The sequence below is a fragment of the Dipteris shenzhenensis genome, chromosome 4 (genome assembly GCF_047967505.1).
Source record: "Dipteris shenzhenensis isolate YYH24624 ecotype China chromosome 4, Dip_SZ_1.0, whole genome shotgun sequence".
NCBI classification, from domain to species: domain Eukaryota; kingdom Viridiplantae; phylum Streptophyta; class Polypodiopsida; order Gleicheniales; family Dipteridaceae; genus Dipteris; species Dipteris shenzhenensis.
In genome coordinates this window covers 14,889,522-14,914,528 of record NC_141599.1, presented here as the reverse complement: position 1 = coordinate 14,914,528, position 25,007 = coordinate 14,889,522, and the positions used below count along the sequence as shown (strand labels likewise).

Genomic DNA, 25,007 nt, shown 5'->3' with positions numbered 1-25,007 from the left:
CTCGGTAGTCCAAGATAGGTAGGAGGAGAGGGTGGGGAGAATTCAACACTTGAGCCAAACGTTCAGCACCAAACAAACTTGCAATTCTTTGTTGATAGTTTATCTTAAGCCCAAAAAGAATTACAATTTGAAGCTCGAAATGAGGCACAAAAGGCTGATTAGGTACAAATGGATTCCTTGGTCGAAACATTACCAACCATAGCCAAGGCCTAGAAACCTTTGTAATGAGATTGTGAATAAACAATTCAGGACAAGCTTTTCCACAGGAATCAACAAGCAGATGCGCCAAATCTCCCCCCAAGCTTGGGGAGCATCCCACCCTTCGATGAAGGACACCGTTTTAATTACCTCTGAAGCAGCGAGTAGTTCGATCACCGCACAATGAGTAGAAGTAAAGTCAAAATCCTCCCAGCGTATCAGCAGTTCTTCACCATGAATCATCTACGGTGTATCATTCCACCCATCATCTCCATCAATGATGCACTGGACAATTAGCCGTTGAAGGTCGACATGAAGATCAAGGAAGACATCTCGTGCATTGGTAGCCGTAAGGTGCGGGGAACAGGCACCAATTCCTTAAACGTGTCGAGAAGTGACATAAATGTCCACCCTTCTCGTGAGGCGTGCGTTCGTGAAATGAGCTTAGAGAAGTTCTGAATTGGCAATCTAGCAAGAGATGTGGATAGAGCACATAAAATGAAATATTTTTGCTTTTTACAGCAAGAGCAAACTCCTTATGGTTAGAGAGTTACAGCTCCCGCAATTTCAATATATGAACAAAAATCATTACATTTTTACCACTTCCAACTTGTTGGCCCAATGATAAGACTTTCTTTTGTGAAGGGGGAGGTCTTGGGTTCCAATCCTACTCTTTAATAAAAAGAGAGGAGAGGAGAGGAGAGGAGAAGGAGAAGAGAAGGAGAAGAACTGCTGTTACTCTTTTGCAGGGGCTCAGGAAACAGTCCGCGACCAGAGCAGTCCAGAGAACTGTCGCGCAAAAAACTGTCCACAACCAGAAGTCGCGGCAGTCCAGAGAACTGTCATGCAGGTGAGCACAGAAAACTGTCCGCAACCAGAAATCGCAGCAGTCCAGAGAACTGAAGCGCAAAAAACTGTCTGCAACCAGAAGTCGCAGCAGTCCACAGAACTGTCGCACAGGAGACGCACGAATCGAATGCACGCGCAATAGCTTAGAAAGAGCACGGATGGTATAGTTTTGTTGATGTAACCCGTACGAATAGAAGATTCGCCACTAGCCGTGGAGTTTCGTATCCCAGCAGCCACACCAAAACTTTTAGCCAGAAAAGTTATCGAGACCAGAGGCTAGAGGCTAAGTATGGCGACGCTCAAAGACCATAGAGAAAAGGAGATCAAGAGGGCGAAGGGATGTTATAGGAGAGAGAAAGGAATTAGAAGTGGAGGGAAGGAAAAGGGAGACTATGACACAAGGGGAAAGGGAGAGGGGGAAGAGAAGCATGTACATGATAGGAGGAGAAATGTTGAGATGTAGACATCAAGGGAAGTGAACCATCCTTTATTGGAAAGAAGGGATGAGAGGGAAATATCAAAATACTAGCTAGGTGGCTTTACAAGAATGAGCGTGTCTCATCAAGGAATAGCCCCTTCCTTTTATAGCCAAAAGAGGGGGTCTCTCCACATTAATGTATCCTCCCACATGCATGGTGTGTGTGGAAAAGTCTCCCATGTGGGCTAGGTGGTTACGCACTCTCAATTGTGTGCGACAACCCTTTGCCTCAATTTTCCACATAAATCAAGCCCCATATCTTAAGTCTATGATACTCCCTTGGTCTCTTTCCAATTTTATAATATGTTCAAATCTCGAGGAGGACAAGTGGAGGGTTGGCACAAGGAATCTTGCCACCTCATCCTACTTTCCCCATTATTTAACTAGCTCTCTTTGTCCTTCTATACCTCCCCCACATGGGCCTATCCCATATGGAGGGAATAACTCAATATAATAGCCATCTCCACCCATTTTATATTGCTTCTCCCATGGACTTTGAGCCATATCTCACTTAATGCATCCTAGGTGGAGGGGTGGCACATGGAGGAGCCATGCCACCTTGCATTTTATATTATTACTATTATGGATTATGTACAACACACCTTATGGGTCCTCTTACATGGAAGGGTGGCACATGGTCATGCCCTGCCACCTCAACCTTGGGCCCTATGCACACCATATTTTATTATACTATGGCCACATATACAAACACACACACATATTAATGCCTTTTTCCTTAGACAATTTTATCCATAACAACACACACACACACACACACACACACGTGACTCCCCTAGATGCACACATGCACCATAGAGCAAGCCCTTGACCATAGTTATCCCAACATACCCCCCCTCAAGGGTTTGCCTCTTGCAATGTCAAGGATACATCTAGACTCATAGTTTCTCATGCCATCTCATGGTGGTCACACATGGCCATCTCATGGTGGTCAAGGATAAATCTATGTCTAGGATCTCATGCTAGCAAAGGTGCCCAAGGGTCAAGGTTTACAAAACTGGGATAGACCAGACACATATCACATGGCCTACATCATATGTTGACCAGAGGTGATTTACAAAAGACAAAACACATTGCATTCTTTTTGGAGTACTACTCCAGGCAGAGAATCTCAAAATTTGACCAAGTGATGACAAACAAAAATTCAAAGATAAGTTGCTCAAAAGGCAAAGTCCTTGTCTTCTACCACAAAGTTGGATGCTTCTTTTGCTGGTGGAGTTCTCCCTTCAACAAGATTTGACATAGTCCTCTTCTTCTCATTGCAAAACTTTCAGAGTGATTATTCTTTCCACAATATGAGCAAGGGTTGATTCTATAACAATCCTTCTTAAGGTGATTATTTTTCCCACAATGTTTACAAGCCTTGTACTTGCTCTTTGAAAACCTCACTGCAAGTGCCTCTGTATGCGTTTTGCCCACTCTTGAATTGTTCTTCCTTTCCTCTTCTTGTAAGGCACTAATGATGCCTTCTAATGAGGGTTGAGGTAGATTCTTCAAAGTAGTAACCACATAGTCAAAATCCTGAGGCATGCTTTTTAAAAGCACTGCCATAGCATCATCCTCAGTGACAGGGGAATTAATTGAAGCTAGTTGTGTCATAATACTTCTCATAGTGTTGACATGGGTAGCAACATTATCTCCCTCCATTCTAAGTTCAACGAACTTAATTTTTAGATTTAATTTGGAAGTATGAGAGCTAGCACCAAACAATATGTCTAACTTGTGACATGCTTCAAAAGGGGATTCCAAATCTGAGATGTCGTGTACATAGTCATTACCCAAACCTAATGCAATGATGGCATAGGCTTTCTCAATTCTCTTTGCATCTGCAGTTGTAGAAGTAGAGTCAGTGGCTTTTCCTTTACCTTTTGTTGTAGTTGATTCACCTTCCTGAGAGGTTTGAGTTCTTTGACTAAGTCCCGTAGATTTTCCTTCATAAGCATAAACTTTGTCTTCATTTGCCAAGTATGGAATCCTTGGCTATTGAACTTGTCAATTTTATAAGTAGCCATGAGAGGGTCTTACCTGTGTCAGGCAGTGTCTACTCTTTTACAAAATGACTAATCTTGTGGAACAAAGAAATATCCCTCACCATACAAATGTAGATTGCTAGAGATAAATTTAGAGAATCCTAATTGTTTAGCATACTCATATCCTGTTGGCTTCTCCCAAAGTTTCTTGGCCGGGGTCTTCTTCACTTTGAGTTTTGTCCTTCTTGTAGTCTTCTTCAAGTGATTAGCATTTGAAGATCCCTCAGAGCTTGGCATTTTGACAAAAGATCAGTCCTAGTTGAATTTCAAACTGAAAATACATTCTCTGAATTGTACTTTGGCATTACTTCAATCCTCAAGCATCACTCTAGCATTTACTCTAGCATCAAATGTCCAAAACTGTCAAAAATGCATTGCAGTAGACTAGCTCAACTTGGAGGGCACAATCCACACAACTGAAGAAGAGATTGAGAGGGCTTTCTGTGCAAAACTAAATCTTGAATATCAAAGTAGGTTCACCACAAAGCATTGCTGAAATAGTGCGCCTTTTTGTATGGGAGAGTTGCGCCTTCTTTGATTGTCTTTTCTTTGATTTCTCCTTGCTCCAGCAACCATTGGCCTTCAAAATTCATCAGCAGCAGCAGGCTCTAGGCATGGACCAACTTGTGCTAGAAGGGCTCAGGCAATGGTTGAGCAGAAAGGCGAAATTGTGCGTTTTGACTTTTCAGATTGCTTGGATCAGCGCGGGTGGAATACACCATCTCTGGGAGAATGCTCTGGGCCAGGGGAGCGCCCCATAGTGTAGAAACTCCAGATGGAAGGGCTTGGCAGAAGTCGCAAGGAATGGGGAGAATAGAGCTAAGCAAATTCAGAGAAGGAAGGAGGAAGAAAGCTCAAAAAGAGGTGTTGGAGAAGATGATGAGGTGGCACTACCAAAGTGAGTTCTACAAAGCCTACCAGCTCTGATACCAAATATAGAGGAGTGTGGGGTAGAAGAGATGCATCATGGCACAAAGAGTGAGAGCACAAGTGAGGCGAAATCCATTGTATTAGAATGAAGGAATGACCTCCATTTTATAGAAAGAGAGGATGGTGTAGGCACCGTCCCTATATCACTGGCAATCAGCCCCTACATCAGTGGGACTGGCCTAAATCAAAAGAACCTCCCATGTGGGGGCCTTTGGCTTACATCATGACTTAGGTCACACACTAGACACATCATAGCACTAGATGTGCCTCTACAACACACACACACACACACACACACACACACACACACACACATGTGACTCCCCTAGATGCACACATGCACCATAGAGCAAGCCCTTGACCATAGTTATCCCAACAATGCTTGATGAGCAAAATAAGGCCCTCATTAGAGCCTATGGCATGGCTAAAGGACAATGATTTGTTGTCTTATTCGATATGGGGAGTTCAGAAGACGCTATCTCCCCTTAGCTCGCCAAAAAGATGGAGTGCACTTTAGTGCCTCATGAGCTTGCAGTGGATGGGTTCACACCCGGGCTACGCACTCAGATCACACACAAGGCCGATTTTTTTTTACACAGTTCAGAAGGCCTCTTTTCAACATGACTTCATCATCACACCACTTTTAGGTTGCGACATGATACTGGGTATCCAATGGTTCTGTGTCGATTGGTGGCATGTAGGATTCCTTCACCATTCTCAAAGGACTACCTGAGCTAGCCATCATCCACTGGGACAGAATCATTCCTGGTATCCCTCAGAATCATTCTTGGTATCCCTCTAATCTCCCACATCCAAGTAGCTCTAGCTGTTCGCAAAGGTGCCGTATGTGCATTGGTGTGTGTCCACATTAGCTAAATTCAATGCAGCCAGCTCGTCCTTTGGGATAGGCCATGACAGATCTAATCTAGGAGTTCCAAGATATTACTCCGGGAGGATCTACCACCACAGCCTCTGCCTCATAGACTTGGACCATTGGATTGAATTAGTCCTAGACTCGACGCCTCCCAATAAGTTTCCTATCGATTATCTAAGTCTATGAGGCAAAGTAAGAACAACATCTCACTCAGTTACTATGCGCTAGGTTTATCCGGCCATCCTCATCACCTTTTGCTACACCAATTTCTTTTGCACTACAGGGCACTCAACAAAGTCACCATCGGTAATAAATTTCTCATGCCCCACATAGAGTATATCTTAGAACGCGTCTAAGTATTTTTCCAAGATAGACCTTAAGAACAGTTATCATCAGGTCCGCATATTCGATGTTGACATCCCAAAGAAGCGTTAAGGATATGAGTTCGTAGTTATGCCGTTTGGTCTTAAAAATGCACCACCAACATTCAACAAGATGATGTCGTTGAGCATATAGGAGTGTTCCTGTTAATCTTTCTAGATTATATCTTAATCTTCTCAGCCACAACGGAGCAGCATATATGGGATGTGCAGAAAGCTCTTCAGCTTTTGCGTGATAATCGATTATATTTCAATGCCAAGAAAAGTGAGTTCGGCCTAATGAAAATCCAATATTTGGGTTACCTCATTAGTGCTAATGGCATTCGCTTGGATCTTGAAAAAATTCAAGCTATCACAATCTGGGCAATCCCCACGACGGCCCAGGAGATCCGATCTTTCATAGGGCTTTGCCAGGCCTACAGTTCACATATGCCCGGATTCTCCATTGCCTTAGCACTTAACTAACTTATTAAAAGGGGTGAAGACTTGCTGGCAAAAGATATCCATGACCGGCGCAACTGTGTAGGCCTTCCATGACCTACAATGGTTGGCCACAACAGCTCGAATAGTGAGAATCGCATATTGGGATGATCCATTCTTGGCCATTACCGATGCAAGCAACATAGCCATTTGGGTAGTTTTATAGCAAGAAGAAAGACCTGTGGCATACTACAATAGAAAGCTTAACCCTGCCGAAAAGAATTACTCATTCTATGTCAGAGAATTACTCAGCGTTACCCAGGAATTAAAACATTGGAAGCCGTTCCTTTATGGACGGACCTTTGTAGTCAAGAGAGACCATCAGGCCTTAAAGTGGTTGCAAACAATCCCCAGCCCCCAGTGGAGTGATCGCCAATCCCGATGGAGTCAGATAGGGCATGATTGGGTATGTCCCTAGCGATTGGCAATCCCGATGGAGTCAGATCTTCCAGCAGTTCGGGGGTATGATTGAGTATGTCCCTAGCAAGAATAAGCCCGTCGCTGACGCTTTAGCAGGAAAGCCTCCATTCGCATCATAGAAAAGGATTAAAGGGAAGAACTTTGACTCTATTAAAACACAGTACGCGGACTCCGTAGAGTTTGGCACTCAATATCAATTTGCCTTGACTCTTGCACCCGGCCATTATTCAATTCAAGATGGATGGTTATTCTATAAGCAGAATCTTTGCGTGCAAGACAAGCGGTGTCTACTCCATAATGCCCATGACGCCCTCACAGGTGGCTATTGAGGCATCAATAGTACATTGGAGAAGCTAGAACGATATTTTAATTGGCCTAAAATGCGAAAGGATGTATATAGTTAAGTGCAGATATGCCAAATCTGCCAAAGGTAAAAGTGTCTCATCAGAAGGCGACTGGATTGCTTCAGCCCTTACCGATCCCCGAAGGTCCTTTCCAGGACATCACGATGGATTTTGTGGGACCCCTTCCCACATCTGCAAGTACGCGAAACACTCAATGTCTAACCATTGTTGATCGTTTCAGCAAATTTTGTATGCTTATTCTGTGCAAGCAGAGAACCAGTGCAAAAGACGTAGACCGCTTATTAAGTATTGGTGGAGGTTCTCTTCATACCTCACTAGGATGATATCCCCATCTCTCAAAGCCAACAAAACTACAGAATCCATGGCTGAGATCACGGGTCAGTTAAAGACTGCCTCGACAAAGAATAAGCAACTTACACGCGCCAGGCCAATATGTCTCGATGAGATGTCAACTGGTGATTGGGTTTATTTGAGGATTATCAAGCAAAGACTAAAACGGGTGGGCAAGCGATGCCGTAAGTTATCGTTTAGAAGTTTCGGACTATTTCCCATTATTAAGAAGATCAACGATGTCTCTATGAAGTTGCGGTTACCAGACAATTGGATGATGCGTATTGTCTTTATGTGGCGTGCTTAAACCCATGTATTGGCCTAGCACTCAACGATATTTTGGATGAGCAGCAGCCCAAAGTGATCGATGACGCAGAAGTCATTGAGCCGGGGCAGATTCTCCTCCACAAATGGAAGCATGTGTCAGTATGCCAGATCTGCGAATTCTACACAAAGTTTCAAGATCGAGCAAACCCTTGAAGTGGTATGGCTACACAAAAGTTCCTTTTAGGAGTTCCCACAGATATTGGCGGACTACTTGGAGGCCATGCAACTACCGCCAAGTTGAGGGAATGTCACATGCACCCCTACACTTGGGTGCAAGATGACAATTGCCTTCATCGACAAAGTGCATATAGTTCCTATGATAGGATATATTTGTCGTATGCCGTGACCCCATTGTGAGCCCTTGTCCTGGGACAATCACACACAAGCTACGTAGGTCAGTCTCTCAGCCTTAGGTCAAGTCAGAAATCAAGTTCTTGTTTCACACTAGTACCCACCGGAGAACAGTTGATTAGTGTTTCTGTCTTAGGGTTCTAGATAGGTCTCGGTCTCAGCCTAGGTTAGGAGCCCAGAAGGGCCCCCAAAGGGCGGGACCAAGTGAGCTCCCCATCAAGGGAGAATGGGTTGGGGAAGGGCTGCCTTTATAGGCTTGCTTGTGCCCCTCCCTAGGCAGCAAAAGGCTTGGGAAGTGAGCCCAACCAGCCAGCCAACCAGCCGACTGGCTGGTCGGCCTGTTTCAGGCTGGTTGGCTCACCCCACAGCCCCCTATAAAAAGGGGGGCTGCTGCCCAGTCCCTAAGGGTGATCCAGGAAGGTGTCCAAGCAGCACCATAGTGGGGCTTGGAGTTGAGGTTTGGGGTTCCTGTTTCAGCAGCTTTCTTTTACAGTTTTCAGCTCTTTTTCACAGTTCTTTCACAGCTCTCTCTTTAGTTCCATCTCTCTTAGCTTTCATATAAATCTCTCAAGCTCCATAGCTCAGATTTCCCTCTTCCCTTCATCTCTCACTCACGCAGCTCCGCTCCATGCCTAGGGATAGCACAAGCCTCTTCAATAGCCTTGCTCAGTGGTCCACATCTTCCGTGTGGGCAGCGTGGTCTTGGTCGAGATTTGGGTTGCTTCTCGGGCATTTGTGGGTCAGCTCTCTGTATCGAAGGGTCATCCTCAAAGTCGCATCCCGTGCTCTCTGAAGGAGTGCTAGTTGTATTCTTTTGCAGTTCTCCAAGTATAAAGTAAATTCTTCCCCATTTGAGGAGTGGGGCCCTTAGTGGGGACCCAATGTTGTGTTATCTACATTCTCTCTCTAACCCTAATCTCTCTCTCTCATGGTGCATACGCATAAGCCTCACACAAAGGTGTAAAGGTCTTTCTGCACATTACACGATCATTAACGGTTGCATGTTAGAACATGACATCATACCAGCCAAGTTCACAGCCCGTCCCATGTGTACATACCTCTCATTCCATATCATCACATACTTGGACAGGGTCCAAGCATATATTGCATGAATGAGATGAGCAAACAATGGCTACCATGGAGAGCCCTCTCATCCTCTATGCAACTAGATGTTGATGGAGATATGAGTTTTTGGTATTCATAGACAACCAAATGGTTCCACGCACGAGGTGTGTCCATTGATCATCTCCCTCCCTACCAATACTCCTTGAATGCACCTACTCTACGTCTAACATGACAGGACATCCGTCGGGTTATTAGGGATGATGTATGGGGCTCACATTCAGCACATATGGGTCTCGCTAATGCAACCACATGCCTCTAATTTGGCCTCCTTTAGAGATTATTTCCTCCATCTCACTAAATATGGTCTCTTTCAGCCACAAGGATACTTGCAAATTCATCAAATTCATCTATCACATGCAATAGACATAGCCATGTGCCACCTTCAAACATCATCTCATAGGTGCCACATTGAGATTGGACAAGAGGTCGAGGCCACACGATGCCACTATGAGTTGAGACTATGCACCCTATGTGACCTGTAGGAGGTGGAGACCAAGGGGTACATGCTCATGAGATGCCCTCGGTACGATGAGATACATGGGAGATACCACTGCCTCTTTGTGCATGGGTTTCAGGACCTACGACTGGTCATTAACTATCTTGATCAAAGATGTGCCGCTCTCTTTGTGCCAGAGGACTCAGACACGAACTCATGCGAGCAACACATGACCATGACCACAGGCAACAACGGATCACATACTACTTCATGGAAGATAAGCTCACACTTAGCTGCCATTCCAGAGCACTTCAGGTCAGCCTCATGGAAACATGCTATCTCACAGCGTCCAAGAGTCAAGCTTACAGAATAGGTCAGAGGTCGGCAAATACAGATCTTAGATGTGTTCTAGAAGCACCATGATTCAAGGTGGGCCCTCGCCAGGCTCATCCACATCTTCAGTTCCTCTCGATAGGCCTCGTACAGAGTGTTTTTACTCCACCTCGTCAACTCACTTGTCGACAGGCTTCAACATACAAGGCACACTTTTTCATCCTAAAGTGGGGTCTTGTGAAATAGCACCCTAGGTACATGTACGATGTGATAGTTTGGGCCTGTCTCCCCATGAAGGTGAATGACTCGCGTTGGAGAATTTTTTTTAAAAAGCAAAAAGTAGTGCTAGTTATATTGCTTGAAAACGAGAGTACAAGAAGACGTAAAGGCCAGCGGGCTGTAATCACAAAACGGATACAGCCCGTGGTAACAAAATATAAAAAATTACAAGCCTCTCAGGGCATAATCATCTGAGTGTGGACAAACAGCCACGGTGGGGGCGAGTAATGCCACTGAAGACTCTGAGCAGAGTGCTGGAAGAAAAGCTCTTGATGGTCCCAGTCGCGAAGGAAGCGTTGTCTCTTCTCCTTCCCTGCGTGGGAGTCCCCCTGAATCTGATTCCACTGACCCTTGAGCGTGTGAATGATCGTGCTCCAGATGTCTGCTAGGGTCTGGGTAGCAGAAGAAGCCTGGTCTCCTAGGGTCTGCGCGCATCTGGAAGTCCAGATATGCCAGCCTACAATACTCCCTATGTTGAGATATCGAGCTCCACTCGTGATATGTCAGGGTGACCGTTGTGAATTTATGTCACCGACTTGTTACCTGCAGATGTGGTCGAATAATAGCTGGATGACAGCTATCCTTATGTACTCTAGTTCGTGGCTCAGTTAGTATGCCACCTTAGTTAGCTGAGTTTGTTTTGAGACCCACATATAGGGTTCTCCTATTTCTTTGTACTAGAGTTCTTTTGGCTTTCACAACTAAGAAGAGGAAAACTGTTTTCAGCCTCCACCTTTGTGTGTATTCTCCCATTGTGTATGTGAGAAAGCCGCAAGTGAGACTTCTTCCCTCTCTCCCACTATCTTTACATGGTATCAGAGCGTGGTTCGTGGTAAGGAGCTCAAGAAAGCAAACCAAGTTCGCAGTGTCCTGGTAAGAGGACCAGTGTTGCTTTCCTTTTTCGAGTTTGGGAGCAAATTTCTACAGGTAGCACAGTCGGAAGTGCAAGAGTGCACTGTCTTAGATTGAGATGCCCTTTGCAGTGTGGCGAGAGGACAATATATGCTGCGGGTGCGAGCGAAGCCCACGGCGACTTTATTATTCTGATTCGAGGCCATTTCAGGGCTCGTTTTGAAGGTGGAAGTTCTTCGCAGGCACTTAGAAAAAGGTTCGGTTTTTGCTGTGCGATCATTGCTCTGCAGGTCGGTGAAAAGTTACCGCAGAAATTACATCGTATGCTTGTGCGCAGAGATAGTGGGAGTTACAGAATCATCCTTATTGCCTGTTGATGCAAAATCGTCACTAGGAAGTGACTGTGTGGTCAAATACCACTTTCGTCAGTTTTGCAGATTTGCCCTGTGTGAGGCAGAAGCTGTGTTTTTTGCAGTGACAGAATTTTTTGCAGTGTTCTGTAATGGCATCTGATTCTCTTTCACAGATTGTCACTGAAAAGCTTGACAAGAACAACTTTCAAGCGTGGAAGTTTAGAATGATGAATTTCCTTATGGGAAAAGGCTATTGGGAGTTCATTATAGAAAATGAAGAAGAACCAGTTCTTCCTAATGTTTACAATCAACAAGAAATGTAGGCATTTAAAGGATGGCATGAGAGAGCCAGAAAAGTTATGTATTGGTTGTCTATCAGTATTTCAGATTCTATGATTGTGCATATTCAGGATGCAAGTATGTCAAAGGAGGCATGGGATACTTTGGTAAAAATATACATCACAAATACGCAAGCCAGGAAAATGCAGCTCAAGCAGGAGTTGCACAATGTGCAGAGAGAAAATATGAGCATCAATGACTACCACATGAAGGTGAAGAAAATTGCAGATGCACTTACTTCCATTGGGTCGCCAGTGGAAGATGATGATTTAGTTTCTGTGACCTTGAATGGTCTAGGAAAGGATTATGCATAGTTCCGGACATCCATTGCCGTCCGTGAAAAATTTTCTGATTTTGAGGAGTTGTTTGCTCTTCTAATTTCTGAAGAGCAGAGAAATGGTGGTGCATCTTTTTCAGGAGGAACTTCAAAAGAAACTGTCTTCTACTCAAATGCTGGAAGAGGTAGAGGCAAAGGTAGAGGAGGCCGATCTGGAGGCTGTGGTAGAAATCAGAATATGCAGCAAACTTAAGAAAATCAGTCCTTTGGAGGAGGACGTGGTAACTCTAGAGGTAGGGGGAGCTAAAGAGGTCGTGGTGGATGGCAGAGAGACCAAAATTCAAATAGCAATGTTGAATGCTACTATTGTGATAAATGGGTCATATGGCTAAAGACTGCTATAAAAAGCAGAATGACATTATGAATGAAAAATTGCAGCAAGGTAATTATGCATCTTCTAGTAGACAGGGTGATGACAGAAATGAGCATTGTTTATGGTGCAGCACATGATCAATTCTGTGACAAGTGCAGAAGAAAGAAATGATGTGTGGTATGTTGACTCAGGTGCGTCAAACCACATGACAGGTCATGCAGAATGGATGCAGGATGCAAGGAAAATGGAAAGACCAAGATTTGTGGAGACTGGTGATGATATTGCACATCCTATTGTGCAGATTGGTAAAATTCCTTTGTCTATGCAGGATGGGAAAAATAAATATCTGTCTGATGTATTTCATGTCCCGAACATCACCAAGATGTTTTACTAGGTCTTATTGATCTAGTTTATGTCAGCACAGAGGATCAGGTAGCTGACATATTTACGAAGGCATTGGGCGCAGAGAAGCTGTGCAAGTTCAGAGACTTGCTTGGTGTGCAGGAATTGGGATTGAACTCGAGGGAGAGTGTTGAGATATCGAGCTTTACTCGTGATATGCTAGGGTGACCGTTGTGCATTTATGTCACCGACTTGTTAGCTGCAGATACGGTTGGTACACTGCCTACGAATAATAGCTGGATGATAGCTATCCTTATGTACTCTAGTTCGTGGCTCAATTAGTATGCCACCTTAGTTAGTTGAGTTTGGTTTGAGATCCACATATAGGGTTCTCCTATTTCTTTGTACTAGAGTTCCTTTGGCTTTCACAACTAAGAAGAGGAAAATTGTTTTCAGCCTCCACCTTTGTGTGTATTTCCCCATTGTGTATGTGAGAAAGCCGCAAGTGAGACTTCTTTCCTCTCTCCCACTATCTTCACACCCTATGATCTCCCAAACTGAGTGTCGAGTCATCGCTCTTGCATCTGTCTCTGTCAGATGCCAGGGGAAGCTTTCCATGTATGCTCACGTGGCCTGCGTGATAAAGAAAACTGGATCCTGTGGAGAGAACTCGTAAGCTAAGTGGTGTCCATCTCGGTGCTGCACCAGCAAACGGCTCCCCAAGTGAGCGGTCCTAGCTCGGGTGCAGCCCTCGCTAAGATCCCCATGACTCCCTTCCACACTGTCTGAGCATGAGAACAGCTCCAAAGGCAGTGCTTCAGGGATTTCTCCTTCTGAAAACACATATGGCAGTGCCCCTCCTGTCCCATTCGCCTCAGCCATCTCCCTACTGGTAGCCCCTTATGGACCACCATTCAAAGAAAGTAAGAGATCTTTCTCGGCCGCCAGCTTGCCCAAAGAGTCTTCCAGAATGTACGAAGGAAGACCAGAGATATTCCTTGGGCATACCTGGGTAGGTAGCCTGCGTTGGAGAGCCCCAAGAGCACGCCTACCGGTGCGCGCGCTATATGAGAAGAAGGGGGTAGGGTTCTCTGAGGTCTCCAGTGATGGCCAGCGCCACTCCCCTGGGTCCCACTTCAACTCTGTCAAGGAGCGGCCCTCCCAAATCCAGAGTCTCCAGTCTTGGTCCTGCACAACCAGGGGGTCCATATGTCACGCTTTTCCTTGCAGTCCTATGATGCGAAGGCGCTGCCAGGGAAGCTGGGGGTTGATCACAGCCTCTTTGCTCTGGAGATGGCTACCATCGGCGACGGAGAAGAAATGAATCGAGGAGTCCGAGAAAAGGTCTGCAACCACCAAAGGAATGCCGCGGGGTGTGAACTGCCCTAGCCATCTCTCATCTCCTGGGAGGAGCTGTTTGGTGATCCTGGGAATCCTCCAACTTGCAAGAATGGCAGCATCAATCTCCGCTCGTTGAGCCTGGATCCCACGTGTCGTACCTACTGTTGCTGCCAGCTCGTCTGGGCCCAATTGGCTATAGACGTCCCTCCAAACCCTGAGCAAGCACGTAGGCCCACGGGCTTAGAGTGTCCAGGGGATATGGGATCTCTCTCCAAGCTGGCGACCTGTATCATCTGTCACCTAGCTGCTCCAAATCATGGACTGTCTGTCTATCTCCTCTCGGCAGTTGGGGGGAACTTGGGAGAGGCTGTGCTGCAGCTTTCTCCAGACCGAGAAGAGGCTTTGGAGGAAGTGGGAGCGGGGCTGAGTCAGCAGGGCTGAAGTGAAAATCCACCGGATAGAAGGCTGCCAATCACCCCCTCTCTGGGGGATACACGCGCTGAGACCATGCTGAAGCAAGAGCTTTCACATCCGTCCTCCTGGGGTCAGAGGCCGCGGATGACTAACTTGCCAAGTAATGCCTGACTCTGAAGTTTTGGATCTATGATGCCAAGACTGTCCTCTGTCTGAGGGAGAATGACCGTTTGCTAGGCAACCCGGGCTCTGGTGGTGCCAGAACCGTCTGAGCCAAACCATAGAAAGTTTCGCACCAGTCTCCTCAGCTGGGCTACGCACGATCTCGAGAAGCACCAGTAGGATGCTACATACCAAGCGGTAGCTAGAAGGACCTGATTGACCACAAGGGCCCTGCCTGCCAGAGATAGCCGAGCCGTGCTCCAAAAGGCTAGCTTCTGTTGTATGGAAGCTAGGACCGGTAGGAACTGTTGAGCCGGCGTGGTATCTAGCCCTACTTGGAATCCCAGGTAACGTGTCGTTTGTTCTCTAGGGATTCAGCGAAACCCCAGGAAAATACCCCACTATGAGCTGGCTCCCGGATCTGTAAGAAAACCAACTGATTTCTGTCAGTTGATTTTCGCCCCAGCGGCTAGGTAGAAAACCTCTAGAGACAGTCTCACTCGCTCCAGTGACTCAATATCATCCTGCACATACAGGGCCGTGTCGTCTGCATACTCGGAATCCAGAAGTTTTGCATCGTCCCTGATAGGGAGACGCATCCCTGGAAGACCATTGTTACGGGCTCGTAGGAAGTGAGTCATGGCCTCTGCAAAAAAGAGGAAGAGGTAGGGCGCAAGCGGGCAGCCCTGACGTACCGAGCGCTCGAGGGTGAATCTCTCCCCCATCCTGCCACTGATGATAACCCGGCTAGAGGCCGATCTGTAGAGGCTAGCAATACCTCTAATCTAGTCATCCGAGAAACCGAACCGAGAAAGTGTGCCCTTCAAGAAGGACCAGTCTACCCTGTCATACGCCTTCTCAAAGTCAAGGAGTATGGCTAGGTGCTGGCCACTATGTTGGGCCCACTCCGTCGCCTCTGAGAACGTGAAGATGTTGTCCAAAATGCTGCGATCCTGGACAAAACCAGTCTGGGTGTCGTGGATCAAGTCATGTAGCAGGGGTCGGATGCGGCTATTGATCATCTTGGTGAGGATTTTATAGGCAGTCGGAAGGAGGGTGATAGGGCGCCATTGTCTGATCTCCTGACAGTCCCCCCCTTTGGGGATGAGGCAAATCAAGCCTGTCGCAAGGCTCTCTGGCATTTGTCCACTGGAAAAGATATGCTGGAAGACTGCGAGCAGGGGCTGGTGGATCTGCTCCCAAAAGGTGGTGAAGAAAGCTCTAGAGAGCCCATCCTCACCTGGGCATTTTACCCATCAATATCGCTCACCACATCTTGCATCTTTGACACGGTGAAGGGGGCGAGAAGGGCCTCACTCATGCTAGGCTGCACGAGCGTCGACGTATACCTCCACACCTCCTCCCTGCAACGGTGGGCATGAGGGTCTGGGGGCTCCTGCTGGAACAGGGATCTATAGAAATCTGTCGCCAAGTCCCTGACCTCGTCTGGATCTGTCCTGACACTACCATCCTACGCCCTAAGAGATCGGAGTTGTTCCCCTGTTGACCTCTGGCCATGAGTTCTGAAGAACTCTCTGCACATCCTGTCGCCTTTCCTAGCCCAAAAGGACTTGGGAGTGTGGAACGAGAACTCTGAGCGTCTCTGGGTGATCTCCTCTAACATGGCTTGGGCTCTAACCTCCTGTCGTTTGAGCTCGTCGGAGCCTGGGGAAGACTGCTGCATCCGCTGTATGGAGGCAAGGTCTCGTCTGAGGCCCCTCTCCTTCGCCCACTACTGCTGCCTGACCAGAGTCGCCTCCTGCTGACATATGAGGCTAGACTTGGCGAGAACCTAAGCTACCTGAGCTGCCATATCCCCCAAGGGGTCCCAATCCTGCTCTTACAGGTCCACTATCCTGCTGCGAATCGCTGCTCTGGAGTAGATGGAGTCTGGGATCCGGCATGAGCGGGGAGGTAAGGAATGAGAGGCTGAGTCCAGGACTAGGATGGCTGGGGCATGGTCAGAGAGGGTCGTCCCTGGAACCACCCCTGACTCTCCACCTCTGCGTATCGCCCAATCGCTGACATAGAAACGGTCCAACCGCTCCAAAAGTCTGCCTTCCTTCCTCCTGTAACCCCAAGAGAAGTCCAAGCTACCTGTCCATCTGCAAAAGGAAGGCTCTCTCCAACTGTCCCGACCTCCCAAAGCGAACAAGAAAGAGTCCCATTCTGCCTGCTCCGCCTGAGCTATACCAAGGAACTCTGGGCCCCGTCCCTGCTGATCCTCTAGAGCCTCAAGGTTATTGAAATCCCCTCCTACAATCCAAGAATCCATCTCTGGCAATAAGTCTGTCAGAAAGCTCCAGAAAGCGGCTCTCTGTCTAAAGGTCGGTTGAGGCATAGATATTGAGGATGCCTATGCGGGATCCCTCAATATTCAAGCCCACCCAGAGCGCTCGTCCTGGAATCAAGGTGCCAAAACCACACACATGCTGAACTAGAGAAGCGTCGATGGAGGTACTGACACCTCCGCTCCTCCCCTGCTCGCCAACCGAAGGTTCCCAGTAGGTGTGGGAGCACCTTGTGAGGACCTTCCCACACTTACTGGTCTGAGAAGCCGAAAGCTAGTGTTCTTGTAATAGGAGCACATCTACCCTTCCCACCAGAGTTGGCTGGAGCTCCTGTCTGAGCATCATCTTCCTAAGGCCGCGGGTTTCTGATGAGTGGAACCCGTTGACGTTTCAAGAGATAATGCGTAAACTCATGAAGAGGAGAGGTGGGCCACAAACAACTGTCTGCTTGCGGTCGATGTCGAGGTGGTCGGAGGATGTCCGGTGTGCAGACGAAGGCGAATCTGTGAAGGTTTCGAAGGTGAGGCTGGATCATCGGACCCATCCTCTAAAACCTTCAGCAGAGGGAAAAGGCCCTTCGTCCCATGGTGGTAAGCTCTCTAACCAACTCGAAGCCTCCGCCAAGGAAATACTGTAGAAGCCCGCTACCTCTAAGGTCCTCCAAGGGCGGAGCCCTTCTGCGTAGATCCACTCCAGAGGCGATTGAATGATGACCAAAAGGCGGAAGCGTTTGGCGCTGTGGTGCCATCTCAGACGAACGTCACCCTCCTTCCACTGCTGTTGAAGAAGCTCCGCTGCTCTGCTACCAATCCAGTCCTGTACCTGCTCTTGGGACTGATCACGAATCGTCTCCCAAACATTTTCATTCGTCCATTGTTCATTCCCGTCACTAGTGATAGTGAAGGAATAGCTAGGACCATCATGGGGGGCGAGGACGGACACCTTAGCCTCCGCCCCCTTTCGGAGGAAGAAGATGCTGATGTCTAGGCATGCAGGGAAGGAGCCAATACCAGCTGCATCCAAGTAATCCCAAGGTCCTGCTCAATAGAACTCCAAAGGTAGAGCTCTAGGAGCTGCCCTTGGGTGGGGGGACGAAGATGAGGAGTCAGAACCCGAAAGCGGGGTGCTGGTCGTCGGAAGAACTGGGGTGGTGCTGGCTGTCCACGGGGAAAGGCCTCTCCCCTCCACCGGGCCAGGAAGGTAGGCGCGGCGGAGGTCTGTGCTAGCTTTGGGGCCGCAGAAGGAGGGGGGGTCCCCGCGGGATCATGCTCGAATGAGGGGGGAGGGTTGAAACCAAAGGTGCTGGGGGGGGTTCCGGAGGGGGGGGAGGTAGTGGAACCGAGGAGAAGGGGGGAGGAGGAGGGGGGGGGTGGGGTGAAGGATGAGGAGGAGGTTGGTTGACCTTCTCCTTCCCTTTCTCCTTCCCCTTACCGGGCTGCTGCTGACTGGTGACCTCAGGGTTCTCTGTTGGAAAGGGGGCTTTTTGGTTATTGTTTTGTTTCCTTTCCGTTTCCTTTTGACCTCAGTCCAACCTTCCCCTTCTAGAGGGGTTGTCGATGCTTGGCGGGGGGGATCCTGAGTTGCCTGGCTGGGGGCCATCGGAGGTTTTGTCCTCATGAAGCGAGGGCAAGAGCGCGCCTGGTGCCCGAAGCCGTGGCATCTCAAGCACTGATCTGGGCGACCAGTGACCATAATGCGCTGCGTCACCACACCTGTGTCCGTCTCAATCTCGAATTCCGAGGGGATACTGTGCGGATCTAGGACTGCCACTTTGACGCGTGGCACCCCTTGGGCTGCTGCCGCATCAACGAAGGTGTCATGCATGAGCCAACCAAAGTGCGCCCCCAAGTTCTTGATGATTGGGCAAAGCTCTGTTGCGAGGCTTGGGAAGATGAGGGTAACTGGATGGCGGGGGATGCGGAAGCGGGCATCGAAGTCCGCTACACTGAAACCCCTATACCATGGGACCATAAGGATGATCTTCCCACCCATAGAGGTAGAGGACCGTCTGACCATATCGCTCGCAGCCTGCGCCGAGGAGAGCTTGAGCCAGAAGATACCACGTCCCATGAGTGCGACCTCCTCAATGTGGCTGTCCTCAAGGTATAGGGTCGACTGCAGCCAGTCCCTGATGTCTGCTCGTGAAGGGGCGAAGCCAATGACTCTTCCATAAATGGAAGTCTGGGAAAAGTCATTGGCAGCCTGTTTCACCAAGGAGACTTGATGCTCTGTCAGTGTGATATGGTAGGATGAAGGAAGGGGGGGGGGTCCGTTTGGGCCACCGGTTTCGGGCTTACGGCCGCCATACCGCACCGACAAACTGCGAAAGCTCCAAAAGGCGGGGGAAAAGAAATGGCAAAGGCGAGGGAGGACGGAATGGAGGCGGAGGAGGGGAAGGAAAGGAGGAGGGATGGAGGCGCAAGAGGAAGCGGGGGGAGGAGAGACGGTAGCGGGGAAAGAGAATGGCGAGGGAGGGGAAGGAAAGGAGGAGGGAGGGGGTGGCAGCGCGGCGCGAAGGCGGGGAAGGGGAAGGAGGAGAGGCGGGGAAGGAAGGAGGAGAGGGGGGGGGCAGCGCGGCGCAGAGGTGGGGAAGGGGAAGGAAGAGGAAGGGAGGCGGGGGTGTGGCAGCACAGCGCGAGGAGGAGGCGGAGACGGAAGGAGGGGCGGAGGGAGGGTGGCGCAGCGGCAGCGCGGCGAGAGGCGGAGGAGGGGCAGGAAGGTAAGGGGGAGGGGGCTGTGTGGCGCGAGGGAGGTAGACGGGAGCGGGGGGGGCTGGGAGCATTCGCAAGAGCTGTATGCTTAGTTCCTTTCGAAACCGTTTGCCTTGGGTTTCTCCGACTGACTCGCGTTGGAGATAGCGCCACTAGTGTTGAAGATCATAACCTCGGTCTTACCAAGATTGTGGTCTCCATGTCCTAGTTGTCATAGATTGCATGTAAGGCCACGAGATGGCTCTGTAGACCTGCTGTTGTGTCTCACATTAGGACGACATGCTACATTATCAACATAGAGCAAGATAGGGACCAAGGTCTCAGGTAGTGGAGAGCCGCATTCTTTCAGTGTCTCCATGGAAGATGCTGGCTCATCAATGTAAAGACCAAAGAGGGTGGTAGACAATGGGCATCCCTGCTTCACATCGATGGTGGGACCTTGTGCAGTACATACTCTCCATGACTGCCTCATTTGAAATTCCCAGCACTCGAAGTCATGAGATGAGGAGATGATGCTCAACCATTGGAGGCCCGTTGTGACATATGGGTCTGAAAAGAGCATTACAGATCAATTATGATAAGTGTTGTATGAACCACTTTGAGTGTTACACTAATGACGTGTGTGATAATGTGATGTTGCTCTAGTAGTTGCTTTTGAGTCTCCATGATTTGTATAATGTATTTAACCATAGTATTCGTATGACCTTGTTGTACGAGAAAGCGAACAATGTTGTCCAACTTGGACATGGCGGAATGTGTTTTTGTGCAATGGAGGATGCTTGACACTGGAATGTTGCTGACTCTCCACTGATGGCTGGTTGCAAAGCAAATATAGACGCTACTCCCATAGTATTCCAATCCTGTCCTCTATTTGCCAACTCCCTGTCTCGCCATCTCAAGAGGTGTGAGGCAGTCCATATGGAAACCTCTACCTTTGTCTCTGCCTATGGTTACACTTGGAGCCCCTATTCAATAGAGAAGCTACCCTTATATGACAGGTTTGTATGTTGCGTATAATAGAAAAACCTCTTTTTGGTGTCCCATGATTCCAGGAACTTGCACTACAAGCATGCCTCTATAGCATCACCATCTAAAGAGGATGTCTTCATTAGGGGCTCTGCGTCTCATTTTAAAAATCAGTGTCTTATGTCTTCCATCCATTGTGACTGTAAGATTTTGCTATGGCTTGTATGAGTTTGTTTCCATTTGTTGTACTTTGTTCCATAGGCCCGTGAGGCCTCTCGAGGACGTTAATATATGATTCGTTCTCTCTCTCTCTCTCTCTCTCTCTCTCTTATGTGGTGTGCACACACATGCATACACATATCATGCATAGATTTTGATCTTGGATCACGTAATAGCATGGATCTTTGGGATTTATTTATATTTTTCCTATTTACCTTCCTAGAATGGTAAATTTCCGTTTAAGGGCACATTTGTCCAATCATAATAAAACTTCAAACTTTTTAGTGGTGGTCAGAATACTTCAGTATTTGTGTGGGGCATGATGCTGAACTTTCTTACTTCTGCATGCAGACCGTCTTGTCGAATGTTCTGCCTTGAGGAAAGCTATTGAGGTGGTCTATGCAGCTATCTTGCCCAAAGCATCAAAGCCCTTTGTATATTTGTCCATTTGCTTGCCTACTGAACATGTTGATGTCAATGTTCATCCAACAAAGAAGGAGGTGAAATAAACTCTCCATGAATGTCCTTTGTTGAAGTTAAAATCTCCTTCTTTATGTTTTAACACACCATACATCCATTCTCATGAATATCAAGGTTGTAATTGTGGGCCTCACATGGTAGTCAAAGCTATGGCATGGATGTTTGTGTATTTAGTTTTTGTGTGAGAAATTTCAATTGTCTTGGAGGTTGAATAAGGGTTCTTTGTTCTTTAATGTATATTAGAATTTTCAAAATTTGATCATATGTCCCCCTCCATTTTGTGCATGTGTGGTTGTGCACTCCCCTGCTCTCTGCTCCCCAGCCCTGTCCCCTTGCTCTCCGCTCCCCAGCCCTGTCCCCTTGCTCTCCGATCCCCATCCCCCCGTTCTCCACTCTCCTGCCCCCGTCCCCTTCCTGCTCCTGTGCTCTCTGTTCCCTAGCTGCGTTCTTGCTTCATACCCCTTGTCTCACCCTCTGCTCCTTGCTCCCTACCCCCTTGACATAGTCTGTCTTCCTCTGCTTCTTGCTCTCCTACTCATCACACCCTCTCCACGCCATGCTCCTTACCTCGCGACACACCCTCGCATTGCTTCCCCCCTCCACTCCTTGCTCCCTACATCTCTTCCCCCGCCCCGCCCCCCCCTTGACATACACTATGCTGCCCCCCACATTGCTACACCCCTTACATCGCTTGCCCTCTTTGCGCATAGCTGCCCCCCGCATTGCCCAATGCTTCACACAGTCGGCTGCGCTCCCACCTATTCCCTGACTAGTTGCTGCCTGCCCTCTTTCCTCTACAGCCTTGCCCTCTTCCCATCCTCTACCTTGCAAAAATGCATGGCATGAAGGGCACCATGCCCGTCGCCTGACTGTGAACAAACATCAACAAGCAACATAGGAAGATTGCGAGAACAAGAAAACATGGCAAAGGAGACAAAGGAGGCGGTGAGACAAAAAAATCTGCAGCCTAAACAACAAAATGTACAGCAAAATGCAATTGACAATGTTAACAATCGGCGGACGCACAACGGACCACAAATTGACAGTACCGTTGTGCAGAAGCTTGCAGCCCTAGTATCAGTTGTTGCCTCAACACTAGCCCCATCACTATCATCATCATCCTAAGCATCAACATCATCACGAGTCTTGGGCATACCATGTCTAAGATATATGCATCAGTGCTCGACACAGAGGGTAGCTGGTTTGCAGAGCCCTAGGGACTCAGGGTCGAGGGATAGGCAAGCGTCCGGGCCGATCATGCGACTCTAGATAATATACTCACACTCTGAGTGGCCATTGAGGAGGCCAGAGCATGGAGACAGAGGGTTTATTCTTGCTTTGTGGATTTCCACAAAGGTCGTCTCATTAGACATTTGTAGGACCTGGGTAGTGATGCACTCTATAACAGGGTCTCAAGCAAGGGCAGACATGGGTAGGGTGGATAGAGAAGACCATGAGCACTATTGGGTCAAACAAGGTAGTCCATTATCACCAACCTTGTTTGGCCTCTGTATAGAGGAGCTCGAGACTTTCATTGGAACATGAGGCGAGGCTGGCTGCTCTCTTCCCAGCTCCTTGATTAAGATCCTCATGTATGTAAATGATGTGGTCTTACTCGCATCCTTAGCAGAGGGCCTCTGCTGACGACACTTGGATGCACTTCATACCTTCTGTGAGAGACATGACTTGAAGCTCAATCTTGGAAGGGTCATGATGTTCAATACATCTTGAGCAGCCACAGAGGGCATTTCACATTGGATGGATTATCGATGGAGTTTTGCTGCATTTTATACATGGGGGTTCTTTTTTTTTGTACCAATGATTAGGCTCGACTGAGCAGAGGATATGCCATGCTTGCTAGACTTGAGCACCAGTGCTTTCACTCTCATTTTCAGGATCCCCAAACTAAGTCTCTTTTCTTCAACTCCTTGGTTCGTCTCGTGAGTATGTATGGCAGTCCTTGTTGGGGGTCCGCCCTCTCAGAGGCAGATTGGGCTTGAGTTGAGAGGCTTTAGGTTCTCTTGCTGTCATGGATGATCCGTAGTAAGCCATTAGTCCCACATCTGATAGTTTTGGTTGAGTTCGAAACATCCCCATTACAGCTTGACGCAACATTCCAGGTTATCACGTATCTCTAATGCGTCAAAGAGTATGACCCTTATACCTCGGGCTGATGCAGGTTACCATAGCTGGCCCTATCTAGACACAACAGAATCGCCAACGGGTTGATGCAGGTTACCATAGCTGGCCCTTATACCTCAAGGCTGATGCAGGTTACCATAGCTGGCCCTATCTAGACACAACAGAATCGCCAATGGGTTGAGGCACAAATCAGGCTTGGGGACCTTCCCTCCATGTTCACCAGATTGGAGGCACAACCGACGGGGGTGACAATGGTACTTGTTTGACACAGAGTCACTGCTAGGAGACCATAGCGGACCACACTCACCAATTGTCGCCAATGCCCTATTAGAGATTTTATGCCACCACAATCTTGTACATCACCGGGCTCCCTTGGGGGCTCATCCTCTTCATGGGCTTCAGGCAATTCTATATGCTCATGTTGATTATGCTATATTTGTGTTGGGTGTGACACTTGCCTAGAGGCTCCACCCATTCAGCTCGTTGTCAGGTTCTTTGAGTCTCATAGACCATTTAGTCTTTTGAAGACTTCTAATAGAATTTCTTTCTTTCTAGCCGAGTCCCCATAGTACTCTACCTTCTTGTTGCATCTCCCCCCTCAGCTAGCTCCCCTTCCCACCTACCCCCGGGTTCACTTCAGTCCCCTCTTAGATGTCCTCCCCTCCCTCCTAGTTCTCTGTCATTTCCACTCCCCTACCCTTGTCCCCTATACCTTGACTGAGACCCCTTTCATGACCTCTTACCCACTGTCGTACTCCCATCCTCCCACACCCAGCCCTCCACTCCCCTACTCTAGAAGTACCAGCCACAACAGTTTTCAGCCCATGACAGCAAGAGACCCAAAAACTCTCATGTGTGAAAGTGAAGGCTTCCTGCCTTTCCATGCTTCATAAGGTGTAATAGTCTTCAATGCCCGTGTAGGTGATCTATTCAGCACATAGTTGGCACACATTACTGCATCAAGCCAAAATTTATTGGGCAAAGACTTGGCCTTAAGCATGCATCTGGCTTTTTCCTTTCAGAAACAAGATTCTGTTGAGGAGTGTAAGGAGTAGTGCATGAGTGAATAATGCCCCGTGAAGACAGAAATGCATCAAACTCCTTTGACATATACTCACCCCTCCTATCTGTGTTGAGGGTGACAAGCTTGCTTCCTGATTCATTCTCAACCATATTCAGCCGTCTCTGAAAGCATAAGAAAACTTTAGATTTGGCCTTTAAAGGATATACCCAGCAATATCTTGTGAAATCATCAATGAGAGTCATGAAATACTTATACCCCCCAATGGCATTTGTCCTCATTGGGCCACAGACATCACTGTGTACTAGCTGCAATTTCCTTTGTGAGAGTTTTGGACAATTCTTTTGAAAAGGAAATCGATGCATCTTACCCAAAAGACAACCCTCACACACATGTTTGGAAACTGTGTGAGTCTGAGGTACATCATTTGTCATCTGCTGTGAATGTAGCTTTGCAAGAGCTCTATATTTGAGATGGCCCATTCTCTCATGCCAAAGATGAGTTTCAGCAAGCTGTGAATC

At 47.9% G+C, this 25,007-nt stretch overlaps 1 protein-coding gene across 1 annotated transcript in view; it reads left to right on the top strand.

Moving 5' to 3' along the window:
• MLH1 (MUTL-homolog 1) overlaps positions 1-25,007 on the top strand; it is a 102,404-nt gene that overhangs the window by 15,422 nt on the left and 61,975 nt on the right. The window contains exon 6 of the mRNA XM_087373158.1: positions 21,195-21,343. Coding sequence (XP_087229284.1) covers positions 21,195-21,343 — 149 coding nt within the window. The remainder of the gene's footprint in view (positions 1-21,194; positions 21,344-25,007) is intronic.